This window comes from Dermatophagoides pteronyssinus, unplaced genomic scaffold (genome assembly GCF_027571235.1).
Source record: "Dermatophagoides pteronyssinus isolate colony J.1.1.1.1 unplaced genomic scaffold, Derpt_VIB-CSIC_2022.12 sq0001, whole genome shotgun sequence".
NCBI lineage: Eukaryota > Metazoa > Arthropoda > Arachnida > Sarcoptiformes > Pyroglyphidae > Dermatophagoides > Dermatophagoides pteronyssinus.
The window spans coordinates 5,331,089-5,348,494 of NW_027461525.1; the positions used below are offsets into that span (position 1 = coordinate 5,331,089).

The window sequence follows — 17,406 nt, forward strand, 5'->3', positions numbered from 1 at the left end:
ATGACACTACAGTGGTTTTCAACTTTTTTTTGTTCACATTCAGATCTTGTTAATCTTGTTTATTCGTTTTGTTTCGTTTTTTTTACATTGATTACGCAAAATTATCAATCAATGAATGGACAAAAATATGTTTTTTGGATGAAATTTTTTTAGAAAAATTTAGATGATTAAATTAACCAACAGAACAAAACTCTAAATTGGTTGAAGTTCACTGAGTTTCTTTTGCATTTTCTTCAATGGAAAATTGATGTCATAAACATGTGATCCGATGAGACCGTTATATTCGAATTGCTCATCATCATCATCATTATCGATAATGGTCATCGATACCAAGTATCGATAGTTTTTTTTCCTATATACACCTATTCGAATGTTATAACATTCGAATTTTTTATTTTTTTTGAATTTGTTCTTCCTGGTTCAATCATTTATCCATCCGGTAACATTACAATAATTGCATCATTGTCGATACCGTGTTTGTGTGTGTTTTTTGAATCAGATTTTCAAGAAAAAAAAAGAAGAAGCCAATTGTCAAGTCAATCATATACAGAATGAATGAATAATGGTTAAGAATTAATCAACAAAAAACGATGATAATCAGACAGAATGTAATGTTGTTGTCGGTATTATATATACCGACCGAAAGTGTTATTTGCTTCGAATTTTTATATATAGCAACAAAAAAAAAAAGACCGCTATCAACCATTTGGTCCCTGAATTTAAAAAAAATGAATGAATGGCGCCTGTCTGAATATATTATTTTTTTTTTTCCTGGTTGTTCCGATTTCGATCATCTTCGAATAGAATGTTGTTGTCGTATGTGTATTCTATATATATGATTATTTTATCATTTGTGTTTTTTTTTCATTGACATAGATCTATATACACCGTGCATATGATGATGATAATGATGATGATGATGAAATTGAACGACCGCTATATCATCAGCTTCCCCATTATATTTATATATCTCAAACACAATATTGTTATTATTCTCAATGACACGACGATATGTATGTGTATGTGTATGTATGTATTAATATTGTATCATCATCATGGTTTATAGAAAATTCAATGTATGCTCCAAATTTTTTTTCTTTCATTCTTCTTTCTCCAAAGCTTTTCTTCGCTCACTTAAAATTCACCATCCGTCCGTCCGTTCATTGAATATCAACATTGAATGAATTTTTTGAAGATTCTGCGCCACCGAAAAAAAAGAAGAAGAAATGAAGAAATTTACTTCACTCAGTATTGTATAGTGTTTATTTGGCGAATCGATAGATAGAATGTTGGTTAGGCCAAGTCTTGAGATTCGTAAACTGAACTGAAGAAAGGCAACCAAGAATTTTTTTTTTTACATAGCTAAATTCAATAACGAAGATATGATGAAACAAATCAACTGAATCCAGGAATACGTAGAGAGCGATAGAGAGAGAGTGAGAGAGCGAAAGCGAAAGTCCTAAATAAAATGATCTGATTCTTTTCATCAACATTCAGCCATTGGTTATCTACGTTATCTTAAACAGAATCAAAAAACAAAAATTTTAAATTTTTTTTTCTGTTCTTAAAAATCTTCGAATTCCAAATGATAATCGAGTGCAATATATTTCTAAATTATTCAAGTGCAATATCATCATCATCAGATTTTTTTTTGAAAAGTGAAAATTCTTTGTTCTAGTCATTATTTTGTTAAATTATTTTTTACAAAACTGAAATGATAAATTCAATGTGACCTATCTCTTTGTTGTTGTTTTTGTTGTTTTTCCTATTCTCATTCATCAAATTATTGAATTCAAAAATATTGATACAAATAACAAAATATTTGTACAAAGAAAAATTATTCTGATCAATCAAACAATCAATCATTCAAAAAAAGAGTAAACTCTCTTGCTTGGTGTAAAGAATCGAATCTAATATCGATAGATATGAATGAAAATGAATTGAATATTTCACAACAACAACAACAACAAAATGTTTCAAAACAATCGGATGAAAACGATAATGGTGGTCAATCAAGATCAAATGAATCCGATTGTATCCATAATAATAATAATGGAAAATCATCATCATCATCATTTATGAATACAGCCAATTTTCTATCTAATCATAATCATCATCATTTTAATAACAGTCATATGCAACAACAACAACAACAACAACAAAGTGGACATAATGAATCATCATCATCATCATCGTTTGATGAATTAACATCAAATATGATGTTGAATAATCATTCATTATTATTAGATACAACAACAAATACAACAAATAATTCTAGACATAATTCAGAATTGCTTACGTCCACCATTAATAATAATAATAATAATAATGGTGATGATGATAAAGATGATATTTCTGCAACATTTTCCAATCTAAACATTGGTAACAATGAATCGAATAATGATAATGATAAATTTTGTTGGTCTGGAATGGATGTAGCAGCCAACGCAGCAACGAACATCACCAATAATAATTTGAATGAAAATTTTACAAATCATCAACATTATGTTGCGGCTACAGATAATGGTTTACAATTTTCTGGTAAGATTTTTTGTTTCTAGTTATTCATCATATTTTTTTTTGAAAAACAATAATTAAATTTTTTTTTGTGTTCTGTTCAAAACAGATCAATCTTTAGTTCAAAAATTACAAGTACAAAATCAATCTGGTCAACAACAACAAATAAATTTGTCAAAAATTTCAATGAATTATGGTTCATCATTGAATCGATCTCTTTTGCTTGCATCACCGAATTCTAGTCTTTACAATAATAATAACAACAACAATACTAGTAATAATAATGCAGTTATTCAACAAAATAATAACAACAAATCATCCAATCCAATAAATTGGCCACGATCATCATCACAAATAAATTCATCATCAACAAACGGTATGAATTGTTGGTCAAATGCTGCATTCACAACGAATTATCCGGTTTCATCGGTATATCCATCGAATTCTTCGAACATTGTTTCATCATCGTCATCACCATCTGCATCATCATCTTCACCGAATGCATGGTCGAATGTTTTATATAATCCACAACAACAAAAACGTAATCCACATCAATTTTCGATCAATAATCAAAATCTGATGGCAAATACAACGGTTGCTAATAATAATAATAATAATAATACTGGTAAAAGATCATTTTTTCCAAATGATAATCAATTTTTTATCAATGAAGCGAATCAAAAATTACGTCGCCAAACAGCAATGATGATGCCGGCAAAAAATTATCCAACTTCATGTTTACCCGGTGGTCAAACAACCAATACATATGAATTAAATTCAGCCGGAAGTGATAATACTTCATCATCAAGTGATTCGGCTAATCTTCGCGAAAATGGATTATTTTTTCATGTATGTTTTTTTTTGTTATTTTTAATAATGATAATGATGTTTAATTTTTTTTAAATTAAGGATAAAAATTTTGAACAAACACCGATACTTGATTCATTTACACGAACCGCATTAGTAGATCCACATCCGCTATGTGATGCATTGAAATCAAGCCAAGAAGCGAATAAAAATATATTCAATAATTATGCTTGCCAACCGAATTTACAAGGTTAGTGTGCGATTATTATATTCACGTTGAAAGATAATCTTTGTCTTTAAAAAAAAATATTCAAATTCAGATGATAAAAAACATCTCGCAAAAGGTCGCTTCAATCGAAAAAGAGGTAACCTTTGTAAATAACCTTTTTATTCAAATGGATTATTTTTCATTCGGGTTTTTTTAATAGGAAAATCGCCATTTTTTACTGGAAATGATACCGAATCATTGTTTAGTGAATTTCCCATGTCAAGCACTGATCCTAATGAACGATTTTCACGTAAAGTTTTTGTTGGTGGTCTACCACCTGATATTGATGAAGGTAATGAAATGAATCATTTATAATTTGTATTAATCAATATGATTCTGTTATACAGAGGAAATAACTGCCAGTTTTCGAAGATTCGGACATTTAGTAGTGGATTGGCCACATAAAGCCGAAAGTAAATCATATTTTCCACCGAAAGGTATACATCACTATTGAATTTATTATTTTAAAAAATTAACATCTAAATATTTTGCAATGATCAACCTATAGGTTATGCATTTTTATTGTTTCAAGATGAATCTTCCGTACAATCTTTGATTGATTGCTGTATTGAAGAAGAAGATAAACTTTATCTTTGTGTTTCAAGTCCAACAATGAAAGATAAACCGGTAATATTTATTTTTTTACTTTTTTATGTTTGTTTCGTGTATTGATGTTTGTTTGCTAATCTCTTTAGGTACAAATTCGTCCTTGGCGATTAAGTGATGCTGATTATGTTCTTGATGCATCGATGCCTTTGGATCCAAGAAAAACGGTGTTTGTTGGCGGTGTTCCTCGCCCACTTAAAGCTGGTAATTTACATTGATGAAGTTGAAATTTTCTATGTAACTCTTTTCTTGAATGGTTTTTTTCAGTGGAACTTGCAATGATTATGGATCGTCTTTACGGTGGTGTTTGCTATGCTGGAATCGATACTGATCCGGAACTTAAATATCCAGTTAGTATTATCCATCAATCTTGTTAGATTAACATTATTCATAATTAATTGACAATTACAGAAAGGAGCTGGTCGTGTTGCATTTTCTAATCAACAAAGTTATATCGCAGCAATCAGTGCACGTTTTGTTCAATTACAACATGCTGATATCGAAAAAAGAGTATGTCAATCAATGTAATTACTTTAGCTTTATAATTCCTATATTTTCTTATGTTGTTTGTCATAGGTCGAAGTGAAACCATATGTGTTGGGTAATTGTTTATTGAATCATTTCATTGAATTGACTATTACTAATATTTATTTCATTTAGATGACCAAATATGCGATGAATGTCAAGGAGCTAGATGTAATGGAAAATATGCTCCATATTTTTGCGCCAATATAACTTGTCTTCAATATTATTGTGAAAATTGTTGGGCTACCATTCATTCACGACCGGGTCGTGAATTTCATAAACCATTAGTAAAAGAAGGTGCCGATCGACCTCGTGCTATACCATTTCGTTGGTGTTGATTGAAATGAAATGAAGTTAATTTTTTTTTTTTTTGATGTTTGAATTTTTTTCGATGACATGTTTCTTCCCTGATTCACATACCCAATACACACACACACACACACACATACGAAGATGATACATTTATTATTTATTATTTTGATTGATTTTTTTTTCTGGCACTACGTGTTTGTTTTTTACACGTGCTTACTATTATTATTTTTGGCTATTGATTGATTGATCTCCTTTTTCGTTACTTAATTACTTACTTACTTACTTAATTTGTTACTCTAATCTCTTTCATCTTTATAATTCTATGTCTTTTTTTTTAAAAAAATTTTCTAACAAACAAACAAACAAAATAACTACTACTACTAGTCGCCTTTTTATCATCATTTTTTTCAATTCGAATGATTTATATATGATTATAATCTTTTATCATTCTATATACTTTGACTTATTTATTTATATTGTGGCCATTTTTTTTCTACATGATTTTTTTTTCATTTGCACAAAAAAATCTCTTTACAAAAAAAACAAGTAATTTTTTCATTTTTGAGATAATTCTGAGTTATCTCTGAGAGAAGGCAAACCACACAAACACAGACACACAGACAGAATCCGATTCCTTTTTTGTTTGTTTGTTTTGATTGTCCTCGCTCCACAATTTCTACAAAAATCATCAATTAGTAATTATTGGTCACATTGTTTTGTTTTTTGTTTTTTATTCTTTAATCGATTTATCCATCGTCGTCATTTGTTATTTAATGTTGATTCTTTTTCTTTTCTTTTTTTTAAAAAACCCAAACATAATGACTTCCACTGAAATTTTTCCCTGTTTGTTTCTTGTTTTTTTTTGATTCTACCCTTTCCTACAATCTAGTCAATTTTGGTTACCAAAATTTTTCTCTGCTTAGATTGACAATCAAAATAGAAAATATTTAGATCAAAAGTTATTTCAGTTGTTGATACCCCCATCTCTCACTTCAATTTCTATTTCCAGTAATCCTTTTCTCAATAATTATCCCAAACAAACAAACATCAGTGCAATTCTATATCAACTCTTCAAAACCATTAAGTTAATTTAGTCAATCGATGAAACAAATTCTGAAGATTCTTTCCCTCATACCAATCGAATAAGATATATTTTTTGATTTTTGAATTTTCACTCGTCAAACTTTTTTTTCCCAGCTCGGTAAACAAGTTTTATAAATCAATTTTTATAATAATAAAATAGTTCAAACATCGACAATGAACATGAGATTTTTGTTTTTCTCTTTACCGTTTTTTTGGTTCATATTTTCTTGATGAATTTTACAAAGTTTTACTCAAAACTTTTACTCAAAAACAATTTTTCTAATTTTTTTCCGGTATTTTTTCTGATGAAAAATCTTTGACCAGTAATTTTTGTTTTTCTAAATTTTTCAATGTTTTTTCTTTTCTTATAAGAAATTCGGGCAGCAGAACTTTCTGTCTCACATCGTATTTATAGTGTTTTTTTCTTTCTTCTTGAAGTATATCAATAAATTGCTTGCTCTCTCTCTCTCTCTCTGTTTTTTCGAAAATTGTTGTCAATTTTTTTTCCATACACACACCATTCTTGCTTGATAAAAAAAACAAATATTTTTTCTGTCTTTCTACACTCAAAATCAATCATGTTTATTATTACAAGCAAAACAAAACAAAAAAAAAACGAATCAATCCAAACTGATTATTGTTAATCGCAAATTTTTTTTCTTTTTGCTAATCTATACCATTATTTACTTATTAATTAATTAATTAAAACTGACTTCTTTCAAATGATTTTTTCGCCAAAAAAAAAAAAAAAAAAATCCAAACATTCGATTCGAATTTTTTTAATTATCGAAATGGCCACTAGGAAGCGATCAATATCGATATCGAACATATTATAAAAAAAACAAACATGCGCAGAATGAAAAATGATGAGCAATGGATGAATGAATGAAGAAGAGCACACACACACACAAACACAAACACACGACGCGTATATATTGGATTTTGGTTTCAAAGAATATGATTTTTTTTTTTGTTTTGATTTTTATAATGATAACAAGTGTGTGTTGCCGGCCTTCGGCCAGCAGCACGCACACTTGCTTCAGCCCGTAGATTCTGGCAGATGAGCGGCTACGCCGCCCATCTCCCAAATCTTTGGCTGAAGTTTTGTTCTTTTGCGATCGATCCAACTATTTATTCATTCGATACAATCAATTATTTGTTTTCTATCCATTTGTTTCGGGTTTCACCGAAAATCGGTCCAAGAAAATATTGGAAAAAATCGCCAAAGATAGCCACAAATATTGGCGCTTCACTTAGTTCCTCCCGGTAAACCTAATTGCACAAACCTAACCTAACCTGCTTAAGGCCGCTGTCCCATTACAATAAGACCGAGGCCTAAGCGTTAGCAATTGTTTCTATCCTGAGACATTTCTTGTTGCGCAGACTGTTGCGCACATTGACTTTTTCTGCAGACCGTTTCTATCACATTTGTGTATTAAAAATTTCCTAACACATTTCTCTGTTAACGACACTTTTTTGTGCACCACACTCGAGAAGCTTCGCTTCTCGTGTTTATTATATAGATAATGATGATAATCTAAGTTCATTGAGAAAAATAATAAACAGTTTTTTTTTCGCCATTCATAACATTGACGACAACGACGACGATACTTCTGCACATCTGCAAATAATGATGATGATTGAAGCATCAAATTGACAAAAAAAAAAAGCAAAATTTAAATAAAATATACTCATTATTATTGTTGATGTCATATATTTTTTTTATCATCATCGAACCGATCATTGTTTATTTTTTTGATTTTTCAAATAAAGATTTCTTCAATTTTTTTTCATTTCATTTCATTCATTCATTCATTTATTGTCAAATGTTTTGCTGTTCACTTTATTCATCATTCGACAAAAAAACAACAACAACGAAAAGATGTTCAACACCGCCAACATGATTGGCATCACTGCTGAACATCTTTGTGAACTTTTAGGTCATTTTCATACGTTGACCGATTCATTACATTCTCATCATCATCATCAAGATAAATTACAGCATCATTCAAGAATTTTATTAATTGATTGTCGATCATTTCTTGCTCACAATGAATCACATATTATTCATTCAATCAATGTTTTCTGTCCACCATTTTTACGGTAATCTAATGATTTTGTTTGTTTAAAATGATTTTTCTACTAACAAAATTTTCATTTCAAATAGGCGTCGAAATGGAACGAAACCCTTGTTAAAAACTTTGTTTCCGGATAATTTAATTCAAGATCGTCTCTTGACAGATTTTTATTTTCATATAATTCTTTATGAAGATCATGATTTAACTTCTGATTCAATATCATTTTATATTGCACGTTGTTTACAAGAAGAAGCTGGTATTAAATATATTAATTATTTGGAAGGTTTGGACACTTTTTTTTTGATTTTTTTTCTTTGAATAGCTCCTAAAATCTTTTTTTTTTTTTAAAAATCTATTTGATACATAGGAGGCTTTATTCGTTTTTGTAATCGATACCCTTTATTTTGTACGAATACACCACCACTACCACCAAAACCATCGGTAATGTTAATAAAACCATCATTGACAAAAACACGTTGTAATCGAACAAATCGACGATCAAATTATCAATATATACATACATGGCCATTTCGATCGAAATCAAATAATTATTTTAAACCATCAACACCTACATCATTAACATTTTATGATGATGGTGATTTTCCAAGAATATTTTTTGAAGATCAAACTGAACCTGCCGAATTATTACCATATCTTTATTTGGGTAATGAATGTCATGCATCATCAAAAAATCTATTACTTAATCTTGGTATAACAGCCGTATTGAATGTATCACAAAGTTGTCCAAATCATTTTGAAAATGAATTCTATTATAAACGTATACCGATTAATGATTCTAAATGTGATGATATTACTATTAGAATTAATGAAGCTTTAAATTTTATTGGTATGTTTTTTTCAAATGTTTTCATTGAATTTTTTTAATAGATTTAATCATTTTTTTTAAAACAGATGAAATCAAAGAAGATCGTAATGGAAAAATATTGGTTCATTGTCAAGCAGGTATTAGTCGATCAGCAACAATTTGTATTGCATATCTTATTAAAAAGAAACGTATTCGTATGGAAGAAGCATATGAATTTGTTAAATCACGTCGTCAATTAATATCACCAAATTTTAATTTTATGACACAATTAATGGAATTTGAGGATCAAATATTTTCCGATAATAAACAAATCTAAAAAAAATAATGTAAAATTCCAGCCTTAAAGACCATTTGGTGGTTTGATGAAAAAAAAAAAAAATTCTTCTCTTCTCTTCACCATACTTCATTCTCATTAACACTAATCTCACCTGTTGTTGTTGTTGTTGATTACGTAGAATCTCCATTTATATTTTGATAGAACAAAACGATTTTTTTTCTCATATTTTCATAATGTATCATGATATCATTATTGTTACCATTTTCTGTATCACTCTGTATCCGAATTCTATATATTTTTCTAAATATCCTTTCTCTCTTTTTCTCTCTCTTTATAGAAACAAACAAACAAAAATCACTAGTCAAATTTTATGTATATTTTTTTTTCTTATTTTAATCATCGAGGCCAATTTTTTTTTTTTTTGTTATTCAGACCAATATTTTTTTTTGAAACAAAAGGACTATAGCTTCAAAGTGCCTAAAATAAAATAAATTGATTTTAAAAAATGATCAAAAAAGAAAGAAATTTCAAAGAAAAACAACAATTTTCAGAAATTGGGCCATAAATGTTCGAAAATATACAATTTATTCAAAAATTTTCACAGCCATCTAGTGTTTCAAATAAAAATTATGAATATTTTTTTTAAAAAAAATTATATTTTCGAAAAATGCGATTATTATTGCGTTTTGTAATGTCATCACGTTTTGGACGGTGAATATTTTTTTAATTATTTTGATTCCTTGTATTTTCGAAACAAAAAGGATAATATCCTTTCTGAATAGTTATTGTTCGTGTTTTCTTTTCTTCGATATAACACCTGTATCATCATTTATCTATTCAAAAAAAAAAAATAAATAAATAAATAAAGTCGATAATCGATATAGTCAAAACAAACCTGTAAATTGAATAATTCCTACAGCCCACAACTCTTTGTAGATTTCCAAAGTATCATAAATCAGATTGACTATTTATGCTCTATACATATCTTTTGGATCTCCATCGAATAATGCATTCAAGTTGTCACCAGATTCAACATATACTTGTATAAATCTTGAGATATTAAATCATCATCTATTTCAAGATTCCAACGCTTTGCGTGTTGTAATTGGTATTTTATTGATAAATTTTTTTTAAATTGAATATATCAATAATTTTAGAAAGTCATCATCTATTGCGAATGAGATAAAAGATGATTACAGCTATCAATTGTTCGATCTTCTGTTGAAACATGTTCTACTATCCCGGAAATATCATAGTGGTTTTGAGATATATTTTACGTTTTTGTGTATTTAATCAAGAATGAAGACTTTCGTCTTTGTCGATCATTCCGGCTAGGTACGACAAAGTTGGTAAGATTCGGTGAAGAAAATGAATTTTTTATATCTATTCCGCATCTCTGAAACCACGATTCAATACCAAGTATATTGTGTACCATTCGAAAATGATAGACAAAGAAATGTGATTTTTGAAGCACATCTTTCCAGATTTTTCTTGTGGATGGAAAAGTCAAAGTCAAAGCCTCGATTCGATCTGTTGGTGATGGTAAACGTGATTTAACGATCAATGTTATTTTGAATTCGAAAATCTTTGAGAATGATTCGAATTTAGAACAAAAAAAAATGACTCATCAGGAGGAAAACGCTTCTTTTATCGAATTTTCGAATTCTTATTACTTGTCGACTATTTTTACTAATTTTGCTTGACTAAGCTATTTTGACAATTTTTGCAAAAAAAAATATTTGTTGGTTTTTTTCAATTTTTCTCATCGAAAAAAAACGACCAAAACTAAAAAACAAAAAAAACATCATTTTTCAATGACAATCGACATCCTTATTACCATACACCTATACCTTTAATCGGCAAGCTAAAATATACAGGTTGACACTTCATAAACAGGCGTAATAATTTCATTTTTTTTTGCTTCTACTTCTACCACACATTCATTCACTTGACGGTAGTCTTTCAAAGTCCGTTATATGGAATTACGAATTGCTTGAAAGATTCGTATCATTGTTAGCGGTTCTTTTTTTGTACATGCATGCATGCATCATCTGACGTCCTCAAAGTTTTTTTTTTTGTTAAAATAAACATGCATGCGTCAAAATTGTATGGCGTTTTTTTTCGCTGTTGTTGTTGTTCATATGATCTGCCATGGTTAAATTATCATTTTTAATTTCATTTTCCTATATCTTTGTAATGCTTCTCTCTCTCTCAGAAATATATTTCATGTTTGTCATTTATCATTTGTATATTTAGATTTCTAATGTAAACAAAAAAAAAATTTTCGAAAAACGCATGCGCTTTACATTTTACGACTTGTATCCACCACACACGTGTACATTGCATAATGTTTTTTTTTTTTTTTTGATTTTTTTTTTTGAAAATTTCATTCATAAACAACGATGGAAATGATGATTATAGAAAATCGGTACATTCTAGAAAATTCTACTGTTCGCTCACATCATTTATTGATTGAAAATGAACGAAAAAAGATTTTTTCTTTTCTTCAAAATGATTCAATTATAATTAGAAAAAAATAACTGATAATTTAATTTGAATTTTTTAAAATTTTTTTTTGTCCAAATTCAAAACAAAAATTTGAAAACAAAAAAAAAAATTCGTAATTTATGAACCGACAAATATCTATATATATAGTAGATACCTTTGTAGTAGTGGCATTACAAACAGAAACAAAATTTGTGCAGAAAATCCAGAAAATCAAAAAAAAAAAAAATCTGAATGACGTTTTTCCCATTCATTCTGATTGGCGTGTCTTTCATTTTACTGATGGTAGCAGCACAGCGAAAAGGTGTAACCAAAAAAAAAAATGGTTCGATTTTTTTTTTTTTTTTTTTTTGGTTACATGTGCTCCATCAAGCGCATGTGGTTGTTGTTGTTGTTTATTATTGTTGTTGTTGTTGCTATACGCTAATCTTTTCAACTTTCATCAATGCTACTATCACCATGTTGTTGTTGTTGTTGTTGTTGATGTTGGCCATGCACTCAATCAAAAAAAAAAAAAAATTAAAAAAAAAAATGAACGAAAAGACCTCGCTCCATGTATCACAAACACAAACACAAAACGACGCTGCAATCGCAAAATATTAAAAAAAAAAAAAAAAATCTCTTTCTCTCCCTCTATATCTTTCAATCTTTTTTTTTTTTGGTTGTATCTCTCTCTCTCTCTCTTACTGTGTGTTTTTTGTTGTTATTTCTTTTATTATTATTATTTTTCGTCAATGATGATCATCATTCTTCACTTGGCTATTATAATCATGGCTACTATTCAGCATCATTGTTGAATCTTTGAAACTGAAAAAAAACAAAACAAAACAAACTCTGGTCCCTCCTGGTTTATATTGATCCCGAAGAAGAAAAAAATTCCATAATCAAAAAACTGTAAATCAATCCCGTTGTGTTTCTCATTTATTTATTTATTTAGATTTCAACGAATTTTTTGTCAAAATTCTTTGAATCGACCATTTGAATCGTTGATTCGAATTTCAAAAATTCTCATTGGCTCCTTGCGTTTGTGATTGATCAACGATTTTCAAGCAAAAACAAAAAACCCAATTACATATGCCATTTTCAATTCACTAAGTTCAAATTCAATTTTTGTTTCCAATTCAAAACAACCAACCAAACTTTTCTTGTCCTCTATGTTTTTGTGATTCTATCTTCACAACAAAAAAAAAAAAAAAAAAAAAATTTCGGTCGATCCGAATTTATTTTTTTTTCAATCGAAAATAATTCTGTTTTTTTTTGCTGGTCAAAAACCAAGTAAAACTATGAGCATTGCTGATCTTCTTCAAGCAGCCGAATATATTGAAAGAAGAGAACGCGGTAAGCAAAGAATATTCTTCTAATAATTTACCTGTTTAAAGAAATAATAATTGTTTTTTTTTATAATTTAATCAAATTCCTACGCATCGATTGTACTCTTTAAAACTTTTTTAATAAAAAATGATTTCATCATCATCTAATTGATAACAATAAAACACCAACAGAAGCAGAACATGGTTATGCAACGCCTCTGCAACACGATCCTAATAAACGTCGATCTAAATCCAAAAAATCATTGGGCAGTCGGTAAGTTTTGTTGATTATTTTGGTTTTTTTAAAATTTTTTTTCTTTTGCTTTAAATTATCAAACAAACAAAAAAAGAAAGAAAAGATAACCATTATCTGTTGACCTTTTTGGTTAGTCATAATAGCCACTAAATTCGAATGAATCATCATCATTCGAATTTGTTCGATTCCACAACCACTATTAGGTGTGAATATAGTGTGTGTGTGTGTGTGTGTGTGTAAATAGCTATTCCCTCAAGGAATCGAAGATAAAGAATCTTGAGTTTTTTGTTTTGTTTTTTAATCTGGTTCATTGTCAAATTTTGTTCAAATTCAATTAACTGAAAGAGAAAAAAAAGAGGGGCCAATTGTTTGTCGTAGCGTTTAGTACTTTGTTTTGTTTTTTTTAGTGTAGATCCCCAAACCCAAGAAAATCTCATTATCGATGATAATGATAATGATAGTGATGATGATGATGATGATGATGGTAATGATGATAATGGTTATGATGATAATAATGGTGGCAGCAAGATTTGAACAAAAAAAAATAATACGTGAATTTTTCTGTTGTTACAACCCGAATATTGGTTGGTATATTGTGTCTTTTGTGTGTACCGCCTTGTTTTTGTTGGTTGGTTGGTTTGGTTTGGTTGGTGCCCTAAAAGAATCCTCCCCACTCTTTACGTTTACAATTAATGTATTGGTCACAATGAATCATGATTTTTTGTTTTGTTTCGACATACGTCATGACACCATAAGTGATATAGTTTAGGAAATTATTATTGTGACCATTACCGATTTTTTTTAAATAATAATAATCCCCTTATTTCAGTTGTTGCTATAGCCCAGTGTGTGCATGCATTATATATTTTCAAAATCCTGTCATGTTTTCGGATAAAAAATGTGTGCATGTGATATTCATGTTGTTAAGTTGTGGCTCAATATTGATGATGATGATAATGTGTAATAATATTTTGTGGCTTTTGTTGTTTGCACGCAAGCTTTTCGGTGTCACAAGTTACGAAGTTACCGATCGCGCGCGTACATTGACAGCAAAAAAAAATCATTATGGAAAATATATGTGTCTGTCTGTATAGCCTAAATAAATGGCGCATCAAACACATTCAATTCTCTTGAAATACACCTCTTTTTGCCCTCTCTTATTGTTGTTTGAATTTTGGATTTCGTTAGAAAATGTGCCGCGCTTTTCCTTTTTCTCTTTTTTTTTGTTGTTGTTGTTGTTGTTGACTTGATCATCATCATCATCATGTCAATTTGTTATAGATTTTAGGTTCATTTCACTCGGCAAAAACACCACACACACAAGCCAAGTTCAGCAAAATTTTGATCTCGTTGTTGTTATTTACACACATGGATGGAACGTGTGTGTTTGGATATAGAAGAGAAATTGTTGACGTGTTGAACATGTGTGTGTGGTGTTTCATGTTTGGGAACACAACGAATGAAAAAAAAACCTGAATATCCAGGCAATTGAAAAATTTTTGTTTCGTTGTTATTTTGTTATGTAATCGTCGCTAATAATAATACCAAACGAAAAAAAAGATTGAACAAAAAACAATAGCTAAGGATTTTTTTTTGCATATTACACCACCGTTGAGAGAATGGAAAAAACGATGGAAATGTAATGATGGTGGTGGTGGTGGACAAAGGTTAGTGACTTTGGCTATGTTGCGATGATGATGATGGGAGAGAGAGAAAGAAAAGGATACAAAAGGAAAAAAAAACTGGCGCAACTTGTTTAAACTGACCTGACTTGACTTTTTTTGTTTTGTTTTGTTTTGTTTCCCCATCATTGACCTCTATGTATAATGGTCATTTGGCTTTTTTTTTCCTCCGCCACCAACCAACCATCATTATCATCATTTTTTGTTGATGGTCATGAACCTAACCTAAGTGTGGAAATGATGATGATAATTTAGCAAATGAGAAAAAAAGGGTTACAAATGATATTCTGGACTTTTTGGGACTTTTATTAATCAATTTTTTTTTGTTTTGTTTTGTCTTTACAGAACTACCCATAATGAATTAGAAAAAAATAGGTAAATTAAATAAAAAAAAACTATTCAAATTGAAATGAATTAATTTCAAAAATTTTTACATTTTAGACGTGCACATTTACGTAATTGTCTTGAAAAACTTAAAGAAATTGTACCATTAGGACCTGAATCTAATCGCCATACAACATTAGGTTTGTTGACCAAAGCAAAAGCTTTTATTAAGGTTAGTTTTTTTTTGTTTGTTTGTTTTCGAATGAAGTTTGATTAATGTTTCTTTTCATCAATATATAGAATTTGGAAGAAAAAGATAAACGACATCAATCAACAAAAGATCAATTATTACGTGAACAAAATTATTTACGTGAACGTCTTGGCCAATTACAGGATAATACAAATTTTATACAATATCCAACAACAATACCTAAACAACGTAGTATTAGTGAATGTAGTTCAGGTGTATCATCAACATCATCAACATCTGAATTGGAAACAACATCCGAAACAACAGAATTATTTGAGAGTAATGAAAATGGTATTGAAAATTTATTAAAAGAATGTTGTTTTTGTTTAACATTTGGATTTTTTTTCTTTTTCTTTTTCTTTTTTCTTTTGTTTACAGCTGCAAGATTATTGCATTCATTTGCTAATTTCAAGGTACAAATTGAATCACCGGATCAACAAAATGGCCAATGGCCATCAACATTGGCCACAACAACAACAACTGCTGCAACAACATTGGCTAATGATTGTATTGTTGGTGAACAACAACCTTTGATAATCAATGGTTATACTAAACATTGATAATATGATGATGAATATGATGTGATGTGAAATTTTCGTCAAACAAAAATAACCGATTTTTTTTTGTTGAGGAAAATCAATCAATCATCAAATGCAAACAACAAAACAGAAAATCAATAAAACCATATTACAACCAACCAACCAACCAAACAAAAACATACACTACAAATGCAAAGTTCATCATCATCTTCATCATACAGAATTTAAAAAAAAAAATCAGAAAAAAGCAAAAAAAAATACAGAATCCAGAATTGAACATTATTCCTCTCTCTCCATTGCATAGAATATTCTTCAAAAAAAAACAAAAACGAAAAATTAATCCCAGTAACATCAGCAAAAAAAAATTTCATCAAAAAAATGAATCACTGCCGAATAAACGGATTAAATTCGGCATGGATTTCATCATCATCAACATCGCCATCATCACCAACATCATCATTATGGTCATTGCCAATACTAATCCCTGATCATCGTTGTTGTTGTTTTTGTTTCAATCTAATAATATTGATAATTAAAAAAATGAAAAAAAAGAAGAAAAAAAAATTTCATCAAATCACACAGCCAGCCAAACCTTTTTTTGTTTGTTTGTTTTCCGTTTTCTTTTTTTTTCTATTGAATTGAATTGAAGAATCCATCTTGTCATTATCATCATCATCATCATCATCGTCATTCCATCGTGAAGATACAAAAAAAAAAAATAAACTAAATACAAACCTCATTGTCATCATAATCATCATCATCATCATTATCATCGGATGCGAATGAATTCAAACACACCAACCACCCAACCACCATATACAGGCAAAATTGATCAAAAAAAATGAAGAAGATATTTCTACAAATAACATACCTTCCACTCCAAAAACAGTTTACAAATTATCAATCTGTGTTTTACTTTCTCTTTTCCCTTTTAAAAAAAAAAAATTCAATCGCTTTCGTTAATCCATTTATTTATTAATTTCTTTACCTTTTTCTTTATTTTATGCCGATTCTTTGTTGGCAATTTCAATGACACATACAACACACACAACGCAATACATAAAAACAAATAAATACAAACCAGGTACAAATCTTTTCGACACTATCCCATTACATTCTAATTGAGACTTGATCGTTTTATTTAAAAATTTTAATTTAATTTAAAAAAAAATTTTCATTAAATTTTAATGGAAAACAAAAAAAATTTGTTTGGTTTTCGCATTCGAACCAAACAAATAAAA

At 29.1% G+C, this 17,406-nt stretch overlaps 3 protein-coding genes and 1 long non-coding RNA gene across 6 annotated transcripts; 3 read left to right on the forward strand and 1 right to left on the reverse strand.

The window, feature by feature from the left end:
- The first annotated feature begins 456 nt into the window (after nt 1-456).
- LOC113790407 (uncharacterized) lies at nt 457-7,237 on the forward strand. 2 transcript variants are annotated; one of them, XM_027340068.2, is made up of 12 exons: nt 1,084-2,541; nt 2,627-3,366; nt 3,427-3,574; nt 3,645-3,689; nt 3,753-3,884; nt 3,940-4,029; nt 4,101-4,219; nt 4,288-4,402; nt 4,466-4,548; nt 4,610-4,708; nt 4,775-4,799; nt 4,859-7,237. In XM_027340068.2, exons 1-12 carry the CDS (start codon nt 1,926-1,928, stop codon nt 5,059-5,061), a joined length of 2,415 nt encoding a protein of 804 aa, XP_027195869.2. In that variant the 5' UTR covers nt 1,084-1,925; the 3' UTR covers nt 5,062-7,237. The 2 variants fall into 2 exon arrangements, with proteins under 2 accessions (XP_075680967.1, XP_027195869.2); XM_075824852.1 differs by lacking the exons at nt 4,610-4,708; nt 4,775-4,799; nt 4,859-7,237 and adding exons at nt 457-816; nt 877-1,029 and having other exon boundaries at nt 1,120-2,541; nt 4,466-4,601.
- A 451-nt stretch (nt 7,238-7,688) lies between these two features.
- LOC113790358 (dual specificity protein phosphatase 4-like) lies at nt 7,689-9,780 on the forward strand. The gene is made up of 4 exons (XM_027340017.2): nt 7,689-8,221; nt 8,286-8,479; nt 8,564-9,043; nt 9,109-9,780. Exons 1-4 carry the CDS (start codon nt 8,001-8,003, stop codon nt 9,336-9,338), a joined length of 1,125 nt encoding a protein of 374 aa, XP_027195818.2. The 5' UTR covers nt 7,689-8,000; the 3' UTR covers nt 9,339-9,780.
- Nucleotides 9,781-9,861: 81 nt separating this feature from the next.
- Nucleotides 9,862-11,554, reverse strand: LOC142646312 (uncharacterized). Its single transcript, XR_012847269.1, has 3 exons — nt 11,150-11,554; nt 10,195-11,084; nt 9,862-10,132 (listed from the first exon to the last, which is right to left on the reverse strand). It is a non-coding gene; the product is annotated as an uncharacterized LOC142646312 (long non-coding RNA).
- Nucleotides 11,555-12,460: 906 nt separating this feature from the next.
- LOC113790359 (max dimerization protein 1-like) lies at nt 12,461-16,888 on the forward strand. 2 transcript variants are annotated; one of them, XM_027340018.2, is made up of 7 exons: nt 12,461-12,698; nt 13,081-13,142; nt 13,307-13,388; nt 15,398-15,427; nt 15,494-15,608; nt 15,677-15,917; nt 16,005-16,888. In XM_027340018.2, exons 2-7 carry the CDS (start codon nt 13,088-13,090, stop codon nt 16,184-16,186), a joined length of 705 nt encoding a protein of 234 aa, XP_027195819.2. In that variant the 5' UTR covers nt 12,461-12,698; nt 13,081-13,087; the 3' UTR covers nt 16,187-16,888. The 2 variants fall into 2 exon arrangements, with proteins under 2 accessions (XP_027195819.2, XP_027195820.2); XM_027340019.2 differs by having other exon boundaries at nt 12,462-13,142; nt 15,677-15,905.
- Nucleotides 16,889-17,406: the final 518 nt, after the last annotated feature.

Excerpts from the sequence above, each read along its gene's own strand:
- LOC113790407 (XM_027340068.2), top strand. The coding sequence starts at position 1,926 with ATGAATGAAAATGAATTGAATATTTCACAACAACAACAACAACAAAAT. Across the intron at positions 4,220-4,287 it reads CAACAATGAAAGATAAACCG|GTACAAATTCGTCCTTGGCG; the intron begins GTAATATTTATT and ends TAATCTCTTTAG. Across the intron at positions 4,403-4,465 it reads TCCTCGCCCACTTAAAGCTG|TGGAACTTGCAATGATTATG; the intron begins GTAATTTACATT and ends GGTTTTTTTCAG.
- LOC113790358 (XM_027340017.2), top strand. The coding sequence starts at position 8,001 with ATGTTCAACACCGCCAACATGATTGGCATCACTGCTGAACATCTTTGT. Across the intron at positions 8,222-8,285 it reads TTCTGTCCACCATTTTTACG|GCGTCGAAATGGAACGAAAC; the intron begins GTAATCTAATGA and ends CATTTCAAATAG. Across the intron at positions 8,480-8,563 it reads ATATATTAATTATTTGGAAG|GAGGCTTTATTCGTTTTTGT; the intron begins GTTTGGACACTT and ends TTTGATACATAG.
- LOC113790359 (XM_027340018.2), top strand. The coding sequence starts at position 13,088 with ATGAGCATTGCTGATCTTCTTCAAGCAGCCGAATATATTGAAAGAAGA. Across the intron at positions 13,143-13,306 it reads TATTGAAAGAAGAGAACGCG|AAGCAGAACATGGTTATGCA; the intron begins GTAAGCAAAGAA and ends AAACACCAACAG. Across the intron at positions 15,428-15,493 it reads AATGAATTAGAAAAAAATAG|ACGTGCACATTTACGTAATT; the intron begins GTAAATTAAATA and ends TTTACATTTTAG.